This window comes from Hyposmocoma kahamanoa, unplaced genomic scaffold (genome assembly GCF_003589595.1).
Source record: "Hyposmocoma kahamanoa isolate Upper Pololo Valley unplaced genomic scaffold, ASM358959v1 78, whole genome shotgun sequence".
Taxonomy (NCBI): Eukaryota; Metazoa; Arthropoda; class Insecta; order Lepidoptera; family Cosmopterigidae; genus Hyposmocoma; species Hyposmocoma kahamanoa.
In genome coordinates, this window is record NW_020653945.1 from 14,975,455 (window position 1) to 14,995,132 (window position 19,678).

General features: G+C 36.4%; 1 protein-coding gene across 2 annotated transcripts; it reads right to left on the minus strand.

Moving 5' to 3' along the window:
- Positions 1 to 754: 754 nt before the first annotated feature.
- Positions 755 to 19,551, minus strand: LOC113232967 (methylcrotonoyl-CoA carboxylase subunit alpha, mitochondrial). Of its 2 annotated transcripts, none has more exons than XM_026467889.1 (14): positions 19,274 to 19,551; positions 15,339 to 15,540; positions 14,262 to 14,479; positions 13,958 to 14,105; positions 13,397 to 13,534; positions 13,207 to 13,302; positions 11,707 to 11,890; positions 10,284 to 10,474; positions 9,133 to 9,264; positions 7,107 to 7,277; positions 5,613 to 5,736; positions 3,900 to 4,093; positions 2,899 to 3,036; positions 755 to 1,176 (listed from the first exon to the last, which is right to left on the minus strand). In XM_026467889.1, the coding sequence occupies exons 1-14, from the start codon at positions 19,303 to 19,305 to the stop codon at positions 1,018 to 1,020; spliced, it is 2,127 nt and encodes a 708-aa protein (XP_026323674.1). In that variant the 5' UTR covers positions 19,306 to 19,551; the 3' UTR covers positions 755 to 1,017. The 2 variants fall into 2 exon arrangements, with proteins under 2 accessions (XP_026323674.1, XP_026323675.1); XM_026467890.1 differs by lacking the exon at positions 755 to 1,176 and adding an exon at positions 2,729 to 2,803 and having other exon boundaries at positions 19,274 to 19,550.
- Between the last annotated feature and the right edge of the window lie 127 nt (positions 19,552 to 19,678).

Genomic DNA, 19,678 nt, shown 5'->3' on the forward strand with positions numbered 1-19,678 from the left:
AAATTGCCTCAGAAATTAGGTAGTGAACACTAGTCCGATGACCGAGGTAAGATATTTTTTTATATTGCCGTTACAAGCCATTGCGGGCGGTAAATCAGATATTCTGTAAAATTTGTTTATAAATATTTTTATAGATACATTCAAAAGTTTTAACCTTGACAATTAAAACCTTAAGTAAGTACCTGTAATTAAATAAACAGTAATCTAAATAAATACGTTTTATTGTTACGTCTTATTGACGTCAATACGTATGAATAATGCGTAAATAGAGCACAATAACGTGATTGTACGTCGGTATTGCCTGTCAGTCGAATGACCCACAACAATCATAAAATTTTGAGGAAGGTATTTTGTACAAAATTTATTTCCTCATTGATGACCAATTAAATGAGAAACTAGATCTAGTTATAATTGTTTCTTAGCTAATTTTCTTTGTTATCTTTACGATCGCTAGTTGTTATTATGATCGGACATTTATGTTACACTTTGTTTTATTTTGATGTACGGAACTAGCATGCAGCAACATATAAAACAGGTAGGAATAATGTAATAATCATACGTCGGAAAAAGGTGTTCACGTATATAGGTACATGTAAAGACATAGCTACAAGGAGCGACATAGACTTGTTAAAACCATCAAATATTACTTAATATTTATTTCGAATTTCGGATTTCCAGAAGTGGTTTTACTGTATCGTAGGACTCACTATTGACCTAGGAAGTTAAAGTTGGATTTTAAAGTAATTCTAATGGTGCCATGATAACCGCCCGCCTTGTTGCCGTTCCGTCATTTTTTTGCATGGCCGCATTAGAATTACTCTAAAATCCAATTTCGACTTCCTAGGTCAGTAGTTTCGTCTTACGACGCAGTAAAACCATTTCCGGAAATTGAAAAGTAATTAATTAATATTTGGTGGTTTTAACTACTCTACGTCGCTTCTTGTAGCTATATCTACACATGCATCTATGTGGAACACCTTTTACCGACCATTGGTAATAATAAAAATTAATTTCATTTTAGTTCTCGCCCTCAAGCGTGACAATGACAGTGCCTTTGCCGACGGAATCTCCTTGGTTGTAGTTGGCCAATGCGGCCACCACGCCGTCACGAGGCGAGCGTACTACATACTCCATCTTCATTGCTATCACTACGAACAGGGGCTGGCCTTTTACTACCTGTTGTGACAAAATATGATAATTGTTAATTTTAATAACAATAGATTTTTTTTAACACGTAGTAGTCATCTGCCTGATGTTACATGGAATATGGAATCTGATAATCTGGAACCTAGGTGCAGTGGTAAAACAGCCGCTTCCGCCTTGCAAGCCTACAAGATGGCAGGCCACACACACAATATATTAATATTAATAATACAAAAATAAATAAATATATATATATATAATATATATAATATATATACATATATATATACATATATAATATATATATAATATATATACATATATAATATATATATGTATATGTATACTTTGCACGCATTTAAATCTATAAAACCTATAGAAAACATGTGCATTTGTGGATTGTGCAAAAGGACAAAAGGTGCCACCAAACCTTTTAGTTCGCGAGGGAATACAGCAAGTTGTAAAATGGTGACTATGGAGGTCAGCACGTGTGTTTTGAAACAGGAACGGGGAGGGCGGGTTAAATTTGAACAATTCTTCAGAGTACTCGCAAGATATACATCCGATAAAAGTCGATAAGACCGAGCTTAATGATAAGAAATATCCTTTAAAAAATAACTTATCGACTGTGAACTGGCAATCGGTACTTTCTCAATTTTGACAACTTTTACGTATAAATCGGAAACCGGTCTATGCAATAATCCCAAAAGCTATTTAATTGACTTATGACCTATAAATAACTGACTCACCACAAGCCTCTTGAATTTATAAGAAATAATTTATATTCCAGTTTGGTTACCATACGGAAGAGGTGGGACAGATTCGACAAGTTTGACATTTACAACAACAATATTGATTATACATAGAATTTAAATATTTAAAATAATTAGCATAAACAAACGAAGGTTTTACATAAGAATATTTGCTTGCAAAGGTTTGTTTTTATTTACTAGGGTTGAATGAATTAAGAGCTAGTATGAACCGTTAGACGTCTTAAATAATCAAAGCATAGTCATCGAATGTGGTATCCAAAAGACTTTTTAAACACCCTTTAAATTGTATATGATTACGGTAGTGGGCAGATCAGTTCGAAGGACGTGAGTCGGCCACGAGTTAACATATCAGACTTGACCAAGAGTTGATAACCAAACAATAGACATTAAATGTGGTCTCCAAAACTTTTTATAAGTCTTTGAAATACCCTAAAAATTGTATATAATTACGATAATGGGTAGATCAGTTGGGAAGACGCAAGATGGCCACGAGTTAACATACTTTACCAAGAGTTGATAACTAAACAATAGACATCCATTGCGGTCTCTTAAAGGACTTTTTAAGTCTTTTCAAATACCCTTCAAATTATATATGTGGAGGTAGCAAGCAAATCAGTTTGGAAGACGGGAGATGGTCACGGACTATCAGTTCTGACCAAGAGTAGGGAAATGGTCTGTGGGTAGAAAATTAGTCAGTTACATATCATCAACTGGACCTGGACCTGCTACGCTCCTGACAAACCTCTTTCGCTTCCTCCACCCCCATCAGGGTCGTAATTCCCATTTATTCTTGGTGCTTTTGAACTGCACATCCCCTTTCTGATTGAGATATGTACGCCAAGGTTTATCTTCCCTCACGATTCCATCCACAAAATTAGTCAGCTTTGCTGGAGTTAAAAGTGGCAAGAGATCGTTTTGAATGGCATGCAAAAAATTTAACTATACTCGGTAGTGGTTTATAGATAATAGTTGTTTTATTTACTTTATCTCCATTATTTACAAGGACCCTCTCCAGCACGCCAGGAGTAGGTGAGCTGGCATTATTAGCGTTAGCTGCCGCGTCCGCGCCACTCGCTGCCTGATATTTGGGACGAGGAAGTTCAACTACTGTTTGACCATTCTGAAATAAATACATATTAAACTTGTAATTATAAAACAAATAACTGCCAAAAATCAGTAAAGTTGTCTAATATTTATTTATTTATTTATCAAGCTTCGGAATTTATTAGTTTTATGAAAGACGATGATTGCATGCTAACCCTTTTCCTTCTAATGTATTTTCATATTACGTTTTTCACGCTTATCTGTTCGCTGCAGAAATTAACAGTTTACCGTAGTTTACTGTTTAGACATAAAGATAATATTTTATCGGATAAAGGAGATCCTTAATAACAATTATATAATTTATTTATTTTTAACCGACTTTAAAAAAGGAGGAGGTTCTCAATTCGACTGCAATTTTTGTGTGTATGTTACGACTCCGGCATTTGTGAACTGATATTGATGATTTTTTTGTTGGCAAGAGGGTATCTCGGTTGTGGTCCTATTTAAATTTGAAGAAAATATTCCACCTCTAAGAGTAGCAAACTAGGGGATGAATCCGGTTTTGCATACTTTCCAGTAACCGATTCCAATAAAATTTGGCGAATACATGTAAATCCACGAACTTTTGAGGCTTTAACTCGCAAAGATCTGAGGGGTACTGACACTGTGGCAGTAACCTTGAGACATAAGTTGACATGTCCCATGTGCGTGTTATTTCACCAGCACCATTACCCTGCAAACTGGCACGCAGTAATGCTACATTACTGCTTGGCGGCAGAAATAGGTAAGGTGGCAGTACTTCCCTGGACGACTTTTTTCACAAGGAGCTCTTATTGCTACTAAACATATTATAATCGAGCTCAAATAGAGGTATATGGGAAGTACTTGTTCGTCCCGTCACTTGACATTATTAAAAATAATAATAATAATAATAAGTACCTCGTCATAAACATGGACTTGCTGATCATAATAGAGAAGCCCGACGTTGCTGATTTGATCCCCAATGAGGCTGACAAGTCGTAATCCTTGTTGAGACTCCTGCAGTGATGCTTCAACATCGAGCCATGCTCCATTGTCCACTTGAACGCGGTAGGCGTTTGGAGTTCTGCCGTATTCTATGGTCACGTTGATATCTAAAAGGTGACGTTTAATGCAGTGTTATTGTAAGTGATATAATAAAAATGGAAGTAAATTAATTTGCTACTCGGCGAACTCAGTGTAAGTTATATCGTGCAAATAGCTGCGCTTGTGTCACATATAAAATACTTTGTTGCAAAATACCTAAGATTGGGTACAGAGGTGTATCTAGCTCCTAACCTAGAATCCCCTGTGCTATGGGTAGCTAGGTCTTAACATCCGTCAAGTGCGTTGCCTCAAAATAACAATAACTAAGTCTATTACACTATTTTAATTATACAATAAACTTATAAAATGTGATTGGATAAACACAAAAAGAAGTTGGTTTACATTTAATTTTCCTACATTAATAAATTTGTTAAAAACAATCGCACATTTCATCTAGAGATTTTCTCGTTAAGTTTTACGACAGTAATATGAAGTATTTTCGAATAAATAAAACCCTGTATAAATACGTATAAACACATTTATGCAGGTTTTTTAAAATTTTTTACTTATTTGGTCTTTACGATTTTTTTGTTGTATGTACGGATCTAAATTGCATATAGCAATTTTTTCAAAAACAAATATACGCAATTTAGATCCGAAAACACTGTTTTATTTCATTTGGTTTTACTTTTCAATAACTAAAACAAGGAACTGTCTAGATGATCCACGATTATTTTTAGTAATAATAAAGGTCAACTTCAGAATAGCTGACGTTGAGTTTGGCATTAAAATTTTTGAAGTTAGACCTAGTCAAAAGGATTTTCAGTTTTAGGAAAACAAAGGATCTCGAGAAAAGAATTTCTGAATATCGTGAGAAGTGAAGCAAAAAACCGAATTTGGTAAGTACCTAATGCAAAAATTGTGAGAAAAACCACGCCGAAGCAATTTACTGTCTTGCGTTTCGACATTCCACAGTTATATCAGGTGTTGTTAATTAAACTTTGAAAATATATTCAAAAATTTGTATCTATAGAACTAACTATTAATGTTCTAACTTTGAAACTTTGCAGGGATAGACCCCTCTATCCCCTCACTCTCCCTGTGAGGGGATAGAGTATGGTATATTTAGATGGGTAAGGCTTCAGGATAGCTGCCTGAAGCCTTAGCCATCATAAGGATGATAGCAGTTTTTAACCGACTCCAAGAAAGAAGGAGGTTTTCAATTCGACTGTTATTTTTTTGTATGTATGTTACGCTAAAACTCCTGGCATTTGCGAACCGATTTTGACCATTCTTTTTTTTGTTGGAAAGATTAAATTATTTTTTATGTGAAATTACTCCACTAGTTTGTTATAATGATTAATAAAAAGTTCGAACACTCAGAAAAATAGCATAGCTTAGTTGGTATAGTGTCTGGCACGGTATGCTAGAAGACGTCGGTTCGAATCCGGCCGGATCGAAGGAATTTTTTCTGAGTGTTCGATCTTTGTATTAATAATTATAACAAACTAGTGGAGTAATTTTACATAAAAAATAATTGAAAATCAATTCAATAAAAATTTAAAAAGTCAATGAACTCATTAATACCTGTTTCTTCAAATCGAAGTGGCACTGTCTTGTGCAACTGGTAGTTGGGCCGCCAGGATTGTGACTTAACGTTGATCCCTTTCCAGCTATCGTTGGGTAAACTCTGTTTTTGGGCCGTCAGGAGCTGTAAGAGTAATATAATATCTGTACTAAGTTATTACACGGCAGTTTTAATGTAAACATCATCGTAGGAAAGCGACGACGAGCTAAGCGAAATCATTCAAGGTTACATGGATAACATAAAGCAATATGTAAGAGCGCACTGCACTGACAAAAATATATTAATGCAAATTCAAATATTTGATTACGAATATTCATCCGTATTGGTTATCAAATCAACAAAAAGAAATAGAAAATTTTAAACATTAATAATTACAAGTATTTGTTAGAGTTGGGGTTACAGCTAACAGCACATCAACTTGTCACTTTTGTTCGAACATCGCCTCCAGAGCAACGGAATAAGATCGGACAATGTTTAGCTATATGCCGCCGTCTGTACATTAAATTAGTAGGGTACATTAAATTTAAATCAAAGAAATAACTGTACGTTGTAGCATATAGTATACCAGGTATAAAAACTTACAGGACAACAGAATTATATTCATTCATCAATAAGTACGTAGACGTAGCGTGCATAGCGGCTGCATGTTTTGCAGTGTGGGTGCTGGTTGGGGAAATTCGGGGTTCGATTCCCGGCAGGATCAATTTGGGAAATAAAATTTTCTAGATTGTTGTACGGGTATTATGTGCTACGGAGTGTATTCCACTGATCTGGTATTTACAGTGCATTCCATCATTTCGTAGTGTCTATGTTTCGTATCAGGTAGTTGATTTGGATGTTTGACATATTATTATTATATTGGATATCTATTTTAGACCTCTCCCATGGCCTAAAAGGTAATTTAGGTTTTTAAATGGGGGAGACGATATTCCTACATTACTACGTGTTCTAAATGTGGACATTCGTTAATGGTATCCCTACCCTTACTATAATAACTTTTTTTTATATAAAATTTAAGTGCGCATTTGACCTCCATCTTACCTGATGGAAAGCGACAATAATGCCTATTCACTCTCGCCTTGAAAAGGCCCAAGTTATAACGTTCAGGGAACAAGTCTGCAGGCAGGAAATTCCACTACATAGCCGTTCGCCATATAAATGTGGAAGCGTAACGCTTTGTGCGCATCTTTGGAATATACAACATAGGGGTGGAACTCAAGCCTACACCTAGTCCCTCGGTGATAGAAAGGGGAAAGCGGAATTAAATCGTGTAATTCCATCGCACACTCTCCGTGATATATCCTGTAAAATACCGATAAGCAGGCAACTTTACGGCGGTGTTCAAGGCTAAGCAGCTTCGCTTCCACTAATTCCGAGCCTTCCTATAAGCCTCTTGCCACGGTTGTCAATTGAATCCAAGGTGGCCAGTTGGTATGTAAAACTATGTAGGTAATTTTTCTAAAATGTAGAAAATAACATTAAAAATTACCCACATGTCCCAAAGCGGCTTGGACAGCGCGACACTCGCTTAACTCGGTGTCAGATTTCGGGAAGAGCTCATGTTCGTGTTGCGGGATGAAGGCAGTGTGCACATCGCCCTCCACGAACGCACTTGAGCCGCTAAGACGAAGTAGGAAGTTTACGTTCGTTTCTAGGCCTGCTACCTAGAGACATTAGATACCTATTTTATTAATTTGACTACTATTTAAGATATAATTACATGATTAAAATGTAGTATGTTCTAAATAATTAAAAACGTTTATATAATATTACTGTTTTCCCAGGATAACGGCGACAAAAATAAGTAGATGAATCTGTCAACGCAAAAGTTGTGTATCCCCATAAAATGTATATAGATGATAAATAATTTGGCAGGACAAATTTGTTCAATAAGGCGTCTTTTACTCGCACAATTTACACACTAAATTGAGTAGCTGACGTAGACATTTTTACTTGTTTTAAAAGCGAGATCATGAAGGCAATTATACATAATTCTGTTTTATTGTATGTTATTTATTATTGTCCTTTATTATAAATTGACTTTAATTAATTGTTATTAATTTTCAATAATAATAATAATAATAACTATTTTTAGTTATAATATTATGTTATGTGAATGATTACGTTGTGGAATGCTATAACTATTGTATTGGGACGGTCCTGGAAAAATAGATGTATGTATGAAATAAATAAGTTTATAATAAGCAAAATTCATTTAATATATAATAATGATATATGACCAATATATGATTGAATTTTTTTATACATAAAAATGGCACTCAAATATATTTTATATATAATTTTGTACTTTAGTATTATTCAATTCAAATTCAAATTCATTTATTCAATATCAGACAACAAAGTCCATAATTAAACTCCTACATAGAATTACATCACATCAAATGTGGTTTATACCACTTTTGCGCTTATAACCACCTCATTTACTTATTTTTACCCTGTTATAATGGGAAAAAATAATTTAAAAAAAATTAGATTAATAAAACAATACAAAAACAACTTTATTTAAAACGTGCATGCAAAATAAATTAGAAACAATTATAGAAAATTACATAAATACTTCATAAATACAAAAAAACAACAACAATAATAGAAAACAAAGAAAAATAAACAATAAATGCCCTTGTAATAAATGCAATTGAAATTTAACGACAAATATTTCTTCCGAAAACTGTGGTCATCCGCGTTAATTTGTAACAATGATTCCACGTTTTATGTTATACCGAAACTATGTAAATACTTGCATTTTACTTTTACATAAGCAATTTAAGTCATTTTGTGCAAAAATTCCAGATAATATCGCACTCGCACTTAAAGGGCGATGTTGTCAATTGAAATACCTCTGCTAGTCAAACGATACTTGAATTAACATTATTAGAATTAATTAGTCTTTTTTTATGATACCAAGTGACGGGACGAACAAATCGTGGGCCTGGTGACAAGCAACACGCCTGTCGATAACAGTTGCAGTGCCACTCAGAGCTTTAAAACGCAAAGATCGGAAGGGTACTGCCACTGCGCCCGTGTCCCCGTGTCCCATGTCTTTGCGATTTAAAAACACAAATTAAAGTTCTGAGTGGCACTGCAACTGTTATGGACAGGCGTGTAGCTTACCATCAAGCGCACGATTTGTTTGTCCTATCACTGGATATCATAACAAAAGTACATTGACTACCTCAGTGGCCCAACGGTTTCTACTGTAGGCGCTGGGTGAGGTCTCGGGTTCGGTTCCAGGGTAGGACCAATTTGGAAAATGACCTTTTCTAAATTGGTTCTAGTCTGGGATTTCTGGGAGTGAAGTCCGTTGTTCTGTTATGTACTCGTAGTACAGGGAATTCACTGGTTTGAGGCCAGCTCATTGGTGTGGTTGTCTGGCACATATTTACTAATATATTATTATTGTAATATTATGTTATCTTAAATTTCATTAACAAACACAGAAACGTGTATCAAAGCAACTCATCGTTCGAGAAATTTCTGACGTCAACATTGTGAACAAACCTGGTATTCCGAAAGTTTAGCTCTAGTCTTAGCCAAAGCCTCAGTGCGGTCGCGACCCCATACAACAAGCTTCGCGATCATAGGATCATAGTGAACTGAAACCTCCTGGCCTTCTCGCACCCCTGTTTCCACCTTAACAAAAGAAATAAGTTAAGCTTATTGATGTTAGTGTTCTCAATGCAGATCCCGTCTAAGTAGGTATAAAGATGTTCAGAAGCGATATGTGACAATATACAACATTGAGCTGTGTTAATGAGATTTGGCAACACTGCGCCACGAATTACAAGAACAACTTTTCAAAGAGACAAATTTAAATATTCTACGAACGAAATTTGGTCGCTAATTGTTTTGTATATTATTTGTTACCTTCTGTTCGTATTATTTTTATGACTTTCTTGTGTTAAAATTACTTTTGGCGTAGGATTATGTGTGGCTTCATAACTAGATTTTCTTTTAATTTTATTATGTCAGTATCAGTTAATTTTAATACAATTTGTTCATTTGTATATTTAAATCAAGTCTTTCAAATTTTTGATTCTGATTTTTAATTTCATTTTAGTTATGATTATGAATAAAAAGATCGAACAAACAGAAAAATTTCACCGACCCGGTGGGACTACGTCTATGCTGCACCGTAGCATTGCTTGTTACCCACTGAGCTATGGATCCAGTTACCGAGCCGTCGAAATTCTCGTATGTGTTGTTGTTACAGACCTTTGTACTGGCCTTCGGCATTCGTCGCAGCTAGTGACATCTAGTGAGAGATTTTTGAATAAGCTTCTTCCCACTTCCTTCCACTGAGTCGCCGAAATTTTTCTATGTTCGATCTTTCTATTCACAATCATAACAAAACTACCGGAATTATTTCACAAAAAATCTCAATAAATATATTTATTTTAGTTTTTATTAGATTTTATTCATTTCATTTAATTTAATTTTTAATTGATATTTATACGTATATTCAATTTAAAGTTTATTGTAGGCTATGGGACTCTGTTATCCGAAATAAATTATTCTTATTATTATTTTTTATTATATTAATGATTTACGTACGTACGTTTATTATTCACGATTTTTAATTGGGCGGTTATTACTATTATTTTTTTATTTTATATTGTTAAGAGGTTAACATACAGTTTTGATTCACTTACTCGAACGTTACTCTCTGGAATTGGCTGTGTTAATCTGTGCAATGTGCCAGCGCGTGGTAAAAAGCCGGCTCTCGGTTCTTCAGCGTAGATGCGGCATTCTACAGCATGTCCTCGACGTATGATTTCATCTTGTATCAGCGGTAACGGCTCTCCGGCTGCTATACGCAACTGCCATTCAACTAAATCTGTACCTGAAATTGGGATCGTCCCGAAATATGCGTCGGAAGGATGTCTACATGTAATGCGAACCTTATAAAAGGTGTGGCGATATGACTCGACTTTATAAGCCAATCGAGTGCAGCACAAGCACTAGAGGTTATACTCGTCTCGGGTAAAATGTTGCGTTTTGTGCACTTGTTGTGCAATCTACTATTATTTCATTTACAATTCTCATGAGTTACATACTCATTGATACCATGGCATATATATATAAAGCCCGATGTCTGAAGAACTGAATGTAGGACATAAAAATTTCATAACCTCTGTGTCGAGTGACTCGCACATCGGTTTTCATGGTGTCGCAATTTTTGAGGTCTTGGGTTCGATCCCCCGCCGGGTCAATGTAGAAACTAACATTTCTATATTGTCTTGGTGTTTAGGTATCGTCGTTGTTTCCGAAATTCATATCACAAGTGCTTAGTGGGATATTTCTTTTTTATAACATCAAGTGACGCTTGTCCATAACAGTTGCAGTGCCACTCAGAGCTTTAAATTACAACGATCTGAGGGACACTACCACTGCGCTCGTCACCCTGAGACATAAGTTGGCAAGTCCCATGTGCCTGTAATTTCACCAGCACCCTTACCCTTCAAAACCGGAACACAGAAATGCTGACATTACTGCTTGGCGGCAGAAATAGGTAAGGTGGCAGAATTACCCTGGACGAACTCATTCACAAGGAGCTACTATATACTACTATATACACTGCTACTGTATTGATAAGTGATGTTGTCTAATTTATCATAAATTGCACAACTTTTAGGGAAAAATGTTACAGTAACTTTAATCAATAGTAACGTCATTATTACATAAGTTTTAAGTCCAATTTTACTTTTTTTAAACTTCTTCGCGAGTATGATGATTGAAAGACATTGTATGCCACACGGGAGGAACAGCTATTACAAATTTTTGGACCATTGAATGTCCCTTTCTTTGTAATTCCACCTACCACCACCAACCAACCTATCGACCTTAGAGCCCAATGTACGTTAATGTACTGTGATTGCCATATTTTAGATAAGTAGTTGATCTGTATTCACATGAATTGTATTTAGTAAAACTATAGTAAAAGAAGAGAAGTATGGTAACTCCGTACAAAGCAACAGCGCGATTTAGAAGTAAGGGCACGTACATATACAAGCCGCGCTGCAACGTTTGTATGGAGTTACCATACTTGTCCTAAAATATTATGGTAATACTTACCAGTGATCATTTCAGTGATGGGATGCTCGACCTGCAGCCGTGTGTTCATCTCCATGAAGTGGAATTCATGCGTACGCCGATGCAAGATGAATTCGACAGTGCCAGCCCCCACGTAGCCAACGGCCCTGGCGGCGCGTACCGCCGCTTGGCCCAGCGCTTTGCGGGTCTCCTCTGATAGACCAGGCTGTAATAAGTTTTCTTTGTCAGCTATGTCTATAGCTCCATAGCATCGTTATCCCAGTAATTCTCCATTCTAACTATATTTAGTTTTTTTAACTATATTGATTTTTATAATTCTTTTGGAAATGAATTCTAATGGAAAGACCCTCTTTTCAACAAAAAAGGCTATTCCCATTTAAATTTGAAGAAAATATTCCACCTCTTAGAGTGGCCAACTGCGGGATGAATGACTTTTGACGTCGGATTTTTTAGTACTCTGTATTGAGATTATTTAGAATTAAAAAAACTGTAAACAAAGAAGCTTTGATCGTAAACCTTTTTCTTAAGATAAAAAATATAGTAAAGGACAACATCGTAAGAATTTATGACAAAAGACACGTAATTATAGCAATGATAGGTAACTATCTTATAAAAACTTTCCGTTTAATGTTGGAAACCTCTGTTTCTTTAAGTTTTTGATAGTGCAAGTGTTTGAAATAAATATAGTTTGTTAAAAAAATTATTTACTCTTAAGTAGATGCTGCAAGTAAAAAAAACGTAATAATTACAAGAAGATAGTAAACACGTTTGAGTATTTTTTAAGGTTTTTATCAAATTATTTTGCTTACATAATGAAGGTGTGAAATGGCGTCAGATAAAAGAACAAAAAAAATTAATCATAGCAGTTAAACAAAGTGTATAGGGTGGATGTCTCAGAGAAAACGCGACTGAAAGATCTATGATAGTATATTCCTAAACTAATTGAATCACAATATTATTAATTCTCGCCCTCTGTCTTGAGGTAGACAGAGGGCGAGAATTAATAATATGACTTCAAGTAATAAAACAAATATCGAGTTTCGTATTTTTTTCAATGTTAAAGTAATCTTGCTTTAAAATGGACAAGGTTGGTAACGGAAATATGGAAATTATCAGTGCATAGACAGGATGTATAATATAAAATTAGCTAGCTATAGCATGTGCCCGTGGGATACGCTCATATTTTACGCTACGGGCGTATGACGTTAAAGCTTTCCATTCGTCCCTTAGTGTGCCAAGCAAGACCAAAGAAGGATTTTGATTTGTCGAAAACTTTCGCAATGATCTCCATAATAATAATGCTAAGGAATCGAGTGTATAATTACATTTTTTTATGTTGTTGTTTTTTTCATAATAAAATTTAAAAATAAATCAAATGTCTATCTAAACTCAATCCAAAAAAAATTTATAGTACAGGTGCAAACCATTAACAAAACGTTACATAGTAGGCCCAGTAATCTTTTTCGCGTCTGTTGGTGTACACCTGCATTTACGTGTTTTGTGTAATCAAATAGCACTTACGGCAGGAGCTTCCTCAATTATTTTCTGATGACGTCTTTGCACTGAGCAGTCTCGTTCGAAGAGATGTACTACATTTTCATGCATATCAGCAAACACCTGCAATTAACCGCATTGTACTGTAGCAATCGACATACGTCCCATCGGTGATTTGTCTCACTGACCTAATGAACGTAAAGGATATCAAATTTACCTGCACTTCCACATGTCTAGGGTCAGTGATATATTGTTCTAATAGCATGTTGTCATCTCCAAAGGATTTTAGAGATTCACGTTTCGCTGATTCCAATTGTGGCAAGAAATCTTCTTCTGTCATTGCTATTCTCATACCCTGAAATTATTAAATAATAAATCCCAAGTAGTTAGACAAAAAAGAGTGTTTTTCTCACATTGAGTTAGATGAAAATGGGTAAATTATTTTGGTTTGATATGGCAGCACCTAGCAAATGTTTCAAAAACAAATAGCCTATCTAGCCGACTTACAAAAAACATACTTTACAATACATTGTACATTGCTACAATATGTTGTGCATATATTGCTTATTTTAGTAGCAGTAGAGCTCCTTGTGAAAGAGTTCGTCCAGAGAACTACTGCCAACTTACCATTTTCTGGGGTAAAGGTGCTAGTAAAATTACAAACACATGGGACTTGTCAACTTATGTGTCAGGATGACGGGCGCAGTGGCAGTACCCCACTCACACACACAAAAAAATTTATATGGGTTAACATGCACCTATCAATTGTTTCACTTACTTTTCCACCACCACCACGAACAGCTTTGATCATAAGAGGGAAGCCAATTCTACTTGCTTCTGCCTGTAGCCTCTCAATGCTCTGTTCTTCCCCATGATAACCTTTCACAATAGGTACTCCTGCTGCTGACATTATTGCTTTTGATGTGCTGGAAGTATAACAAAAAATCAGGTGTATGCAAAAGAGCAGCTCTTTGCTCATATTTTTTGAAGTTAGTCAAACTTTTTTGAAGCAATAATGTATGGAGCAGAATTGATTATGAATAGTACAATTTATCCAAATAAATAGAAGTACATAATGCTACCTTTTAATACCCATATCTCTAATAGCTGTAGGTGGTGGTCCTATGAATATAACACCCTCATTGGCACACTTTTCACAGAACTCCACATTCTCTGACAAGAAACCATATCCAGGATGTATGGCTTTGCTGTTAGACCTCTTCGCTACTTCCAGGATCTTTGCTGCATTTAGGTAGCTTTGTGTGGATGGTGCAGGCCCAATGTGATAAGCTTCGTCGGCCTGGAATAGCCATGAGCCATAATATTTGATAGACATATAGATCGCTTATTTGCTGAATCACAGACAGTACATTACAAACAAGCTTATGACACAGTACGAAACGTAGCACGAAAGGGCGCGACTTGAGCGAGAGCGACATAAAGCGCGAGATACGGCTATCTTTGTACAGAGATCTCGTGCTTTATATCGCTCTCGCGCAAGCCACGACCCGTCGTGCTAGCCCTACAGGTAATGATAAAGAAAAAGGGTCTTGCAGTTATATGGTCTGAAGTGTTATATTGTGTCAGGGTGTAGAGTTGAGCATACTATGTCAGCAAAATGGCCTGACCCAGCATTATTTGAGTTCTTAGATTTCAGAATTACTGTGTAGCAATGGAAAATGGAAATAGAACTACTTTTTCAGATATTTCATTTGTATGTTTAATCGGCTGAGTCACCTGACAGTGGGACTTTATTGGATTTTTTTGGTTGCAAAAATAATTTAATTTCCAATATGGACAGTATGGAGTGTTTGTTGCTTAAAATATGTAATAAAAAATGGACATATATGTATATGCCTTTTTTTATATGTGGTGAGTATTGAATTGACATGAAAACTCCAAAATAAACCTGTTTATTATAATTTGATAAGAATAAAGCACATGTGAAACATTCAAAGCCTATTTGTAGAAAAATATTTAATTTTTATGAATTTAAACTTGAACTTGAACTTTTAATGAATTATTTGGGGTACAATTTATTAGGAAACAGGCTTTCCAGTGCCCTGTACTGTTTTTATGATCTTTGTTAATTTCACATACTAGATTTGTTGGAGACCTGTTTGATAGTGTCTTAAAAAATTAATATCTTAATTTCATACCATTTCAACATGCATGGCATTTTTATCAGCATCAGAGTATACAGCCACAGTTCTGACTCCAAGTTTTTTTGCCGTGCGCATTACCCTGCAGGCTATCTCGCCACGATTTGCAATTAAGACTTTGTCAATAAGTCTGCGAGGCACTTCTTTGATTTGTTGTGCATGGCTATATCTTACTGATTTACGAAGGTGGTTTGTGTAGCTGAAATAAACAACTCTGGCAATATTATTTTATAAACTATACACTACTATAATAACAACTGTATCAATATAAAATAAGAAATTAAGTTGTGCGGTGGTGCACGAAAGGAGCCTCTGGGCAATGTACCATTTATTACCTGTACCCTGGGCTACAATCAACATTTATGCCAATTAGAAAATACTTTCAACACAGTGGCAAGCATTGCTGTATGCATGTCATCAATATCAATACATACATATATATACTTCACGCCTTTTTTCGTCGGGGTAGGCAGAGACAACGGTCTTCCACTTGCTACGGTCCTGATACACATCTTTCGTCTCATCAACACGCATCAATGCTTTCATACACGCTCGTCGGCTAAGGGTACTCTTGACCTGGCCCTTCTTTATGGCCTCAATTTGGTCATGATAACTTCTCCTTGGTCGGCCCATACCAACTTGCCCGCTCACACTCGCCTTATAAATCTGTTTCATCACTCTTCTTCCATTCATTCGCTTTACATGTCCGAACCATCTAAGTATCCCTTCCTCTAGCTTTGTCACTATATCTTCATCCACGCCGCAACGCTCTCTTACCACACTGTTCCGTAATTTATCCATCCAAGTCACTCCAGCCATACTCCTCAAAGCTCTCATTTCTACTGCATTAATTCTACTTTCATGCTTCTTCTGCCAAACCCAACATTCAGTACCATACATAAGTGTAGGAACCAGCACCCCCCATGCACAGCCAATCATGCCTTTTTAGACACTTTCTGGCTCCCCATGAAGGTATGCAAGGCGCCATTCACCTGATTTCCTGCGTTCACTCTTCTTTCAATGTCTCTTTCACATTTTCCATCACACGTAAACATAGAACCCAAATACACAAACTCTTTCACTTGTTCCACTTTCTCTCCTTCAATCAATATCGTGCAATTCGTCATATCTTCCCCTCTTTCAAAAACCATTACTTTTGTCTTTCCCACATTAATTTTCATTCCTTTCCTTTTAAGAGCACCATGCATAATATTTACCATCTCCTGCAACACCTCCACTGACGATGCTAATACCACCTGGTCATCGGCGTATAGGAGGCACTTAATGAGTAAACCATTCATTCTCAGCCCACACATACTCTTCAATACTGGACAACAAGTTGAACTGGAACAAACATCTGGACAACAAAATTAAAAAAGCTACTATCACCTTCTGGCAGTGCCATAGAATGGTGGGTAAACAATGGGGACTTTCACCCAAGATAACACTATGGCTCTACACCGCGGTGATAAGACCCATGATCAGTTACGGCGCGATAGTATGGTGGCCACGAACCAAGCTGACGACCGCAATCGACAAGCTGGACAAATTCCAAAGACTCGCTTGCATGGCGACGACCGGCTGCATGAGAACAACTCCAACTGCGGCATTCGAAGCGATGCTGGACCTTCGACCCCTCCCACTGTTCATCAGACAGGAAGCGGCGTCAACAGCAGTGCGTCTAAACAGAGCCGGCCTTTGGAAGCACATGAGGACCCCACACACAGAAATCCTTTACAAGACTGTCAATGAGGAACCGCTACTGGAGGCGGTTGTGGATAGGACCCCAAAACAATACATCTTTGACAAAAAAATACAAGATACAATTATTTGAAGATCCCAACGAAGGACTGAACCCCAGAGAGGTCCGAGTCTTCACTGATGGATCTAAAACAAACTCAGGAACAGGTACTGGGGTATTCTCAGAAGACCTCAATATTAGGATATCAGCACCGCTTGGTGACCACAACACAGTATTCCAGGCTGAATGCATGGGCATGAAGTTGGCGGCAGAAGCAATCATAGCGAGAAGAGTAAAGAACTACTCCATTTGAATACTCTCCGACAGTATGTCAGTACTTCAAGCACTGAATAGCTATGACATAAACTCAGGTCATTTACGAATGCCATCAAGCACTCATGGAGGTATGTATACAAAACCACGTAACTCTTCAGTGGATTAAAGGACATAGCGGCTCACGTGGCAATGATGCAGCAGATGAACTAGCCAGGAAAGGGTCGAAGACGGACGCTGTAGGACGAGAACCGATAGTGTCCCTCCCCTGCCAATGGTCCAGAACAACTATACACAAAGGTACAAACTCTTCACATAATAATACATGGACCACCCTTAAGGTTTGTAGACAGGCGAGGGAAGCACTCCCAACGCTCAATGCCAGTCTATCTCGAATACTAATTAAACTTAAAAGGCAAGAGCTTCGCACTCTAACTGCCGCCCTAACGGGTCATGGTCCATACAATAAACACCTTTTCAATTTAGGTATCAGAGACAGCCCTCTATGCAGAGCGTGCATGGAGGGGGAGGAAACGACTGCGCACATCCTACTCCAGTGCCCCGGCGTGGTCAACTACAGGGCAAAGTACCTTGGAGTGCCAAGGTCGCTCCCCGAAGTCTTCAGCAAATCAAGGAGGCTGCTGAGATTCCTGGAGAAGCTTGGGTGGCACGAGTAGGACCCTGCACCCACCACACGCAAAATAGGCGCTTTGTCGTCGAGTTGCGGATACCAGCCCGTTGCACCAAGTACCAAGTACTCTCTTTCAAGACTTTCAAACAATTGTCCATAATTAGGTTGAACAGCCATGGCGACGCTAATACACATCCCTGTCTAACACCTTTCCCAATATCGAACCAGTCAGTGTAAGCACCATTTATTCTGACACAAGCACTGGAATCCACATAGAGAGATTTCAGTGCCTAAACTAGACTGCCGTCTACCCCATACATAGGCAATGTCAACCACAATTTTTTCCTTGACACTCTGTCGTAAGCCTTCTCCAAGTCTATAAAAGCGCAATACACTTTTTGTCTTTTAGCCAAGAACTTTTGGGTTATGTTTCGCAAGGATCACTCAATCAATATCAATATCATCAATATTACTCCTTTGCTGTCTCTACAAATTACTACTTGTTCTTATTATTATTTTTGCATAATGTATAAATAAAATAATGACAAATGTAAACTTTATTACGCCATTGGAAGGTTTGCTGGTACTTATAGCACAGGTTTGCCTTTTTTAAGTACTAGTGGACATATGTATGATTCTTTGATACTTACTATACATTTAGCATGTTGTATTATTATTATGGCAAATAATAATCTCTGTTAATGCTTTCAAAAACAAGCTCGACAACTGGCTATGAAACAGTGAATTAGTGCTAAAAAAAGTAAACTAAAACAAATGGTATAAATTTCAACACTGTGTAATGTAGACATACCAGTGAAAGCTGCTCGTCCATAATCAAATAAATAAATAAATTTATTTATTTTTTATTTATTATTTACATGATAAGACGAAGAGTTTAAGTTTGACTTTAAGTCAATTATTGCATAAATTAAATATTGATTGCTGTTCTTCTTTTTACTTATTGGTGGTGAATTTACAGGATTTTACCAATATAATTTATAAATATAATTGTTAAAATAACATGGCGATCATCACCAATGTCCAGTTACCTTTCTTTTTAGTAAGAATCTTGCCTAAATTCTCTAATTATTTATTTTTTTAATATTATTTCTAATAAATTTTACTCTTTAAATGATTTAGTACACAATTTGTAAAGTAACAAACTTATTACACATGATTTATTATTACATAAATGAAATGATCAGAGACTATAGCCAAATAATTGGTTGGTTCAAGTACATGAGTTAAATAAAAATGTTTAAAGTAAATATATGCAAAATATCTTACCAAATTTTATTTATCTGCTTCAAATAAGACATGGTGGGTATGTGGTTGTTCTAATCAGAAAGGAATTACTTAAATCAGAATTGTTTTTCATTTATTATCTAGCTGTAGGTATAGAGATTACGTCTGCCACCCAAAAGCCGGCCCAACGCTTGATTCCACAGTGATGGCTTGATAACGTAGCATTCGTCACGAATTATCAATTCTACATTCATTATCATTTCGTTAATTAAAATGTAGCTTATCGCTTAACGTTTTGGCACCGTTTTATCGTAATTGTAAATTGGCAAGACTGATTTCGAATAAAGAAGCACTAACATTGTTTGTTAAATATTTGTTCTGAATAGTTTAAAAGATTAATAATTAAATATGTTCGATGAAAAATGCCAATTCAAATTATACAAAACA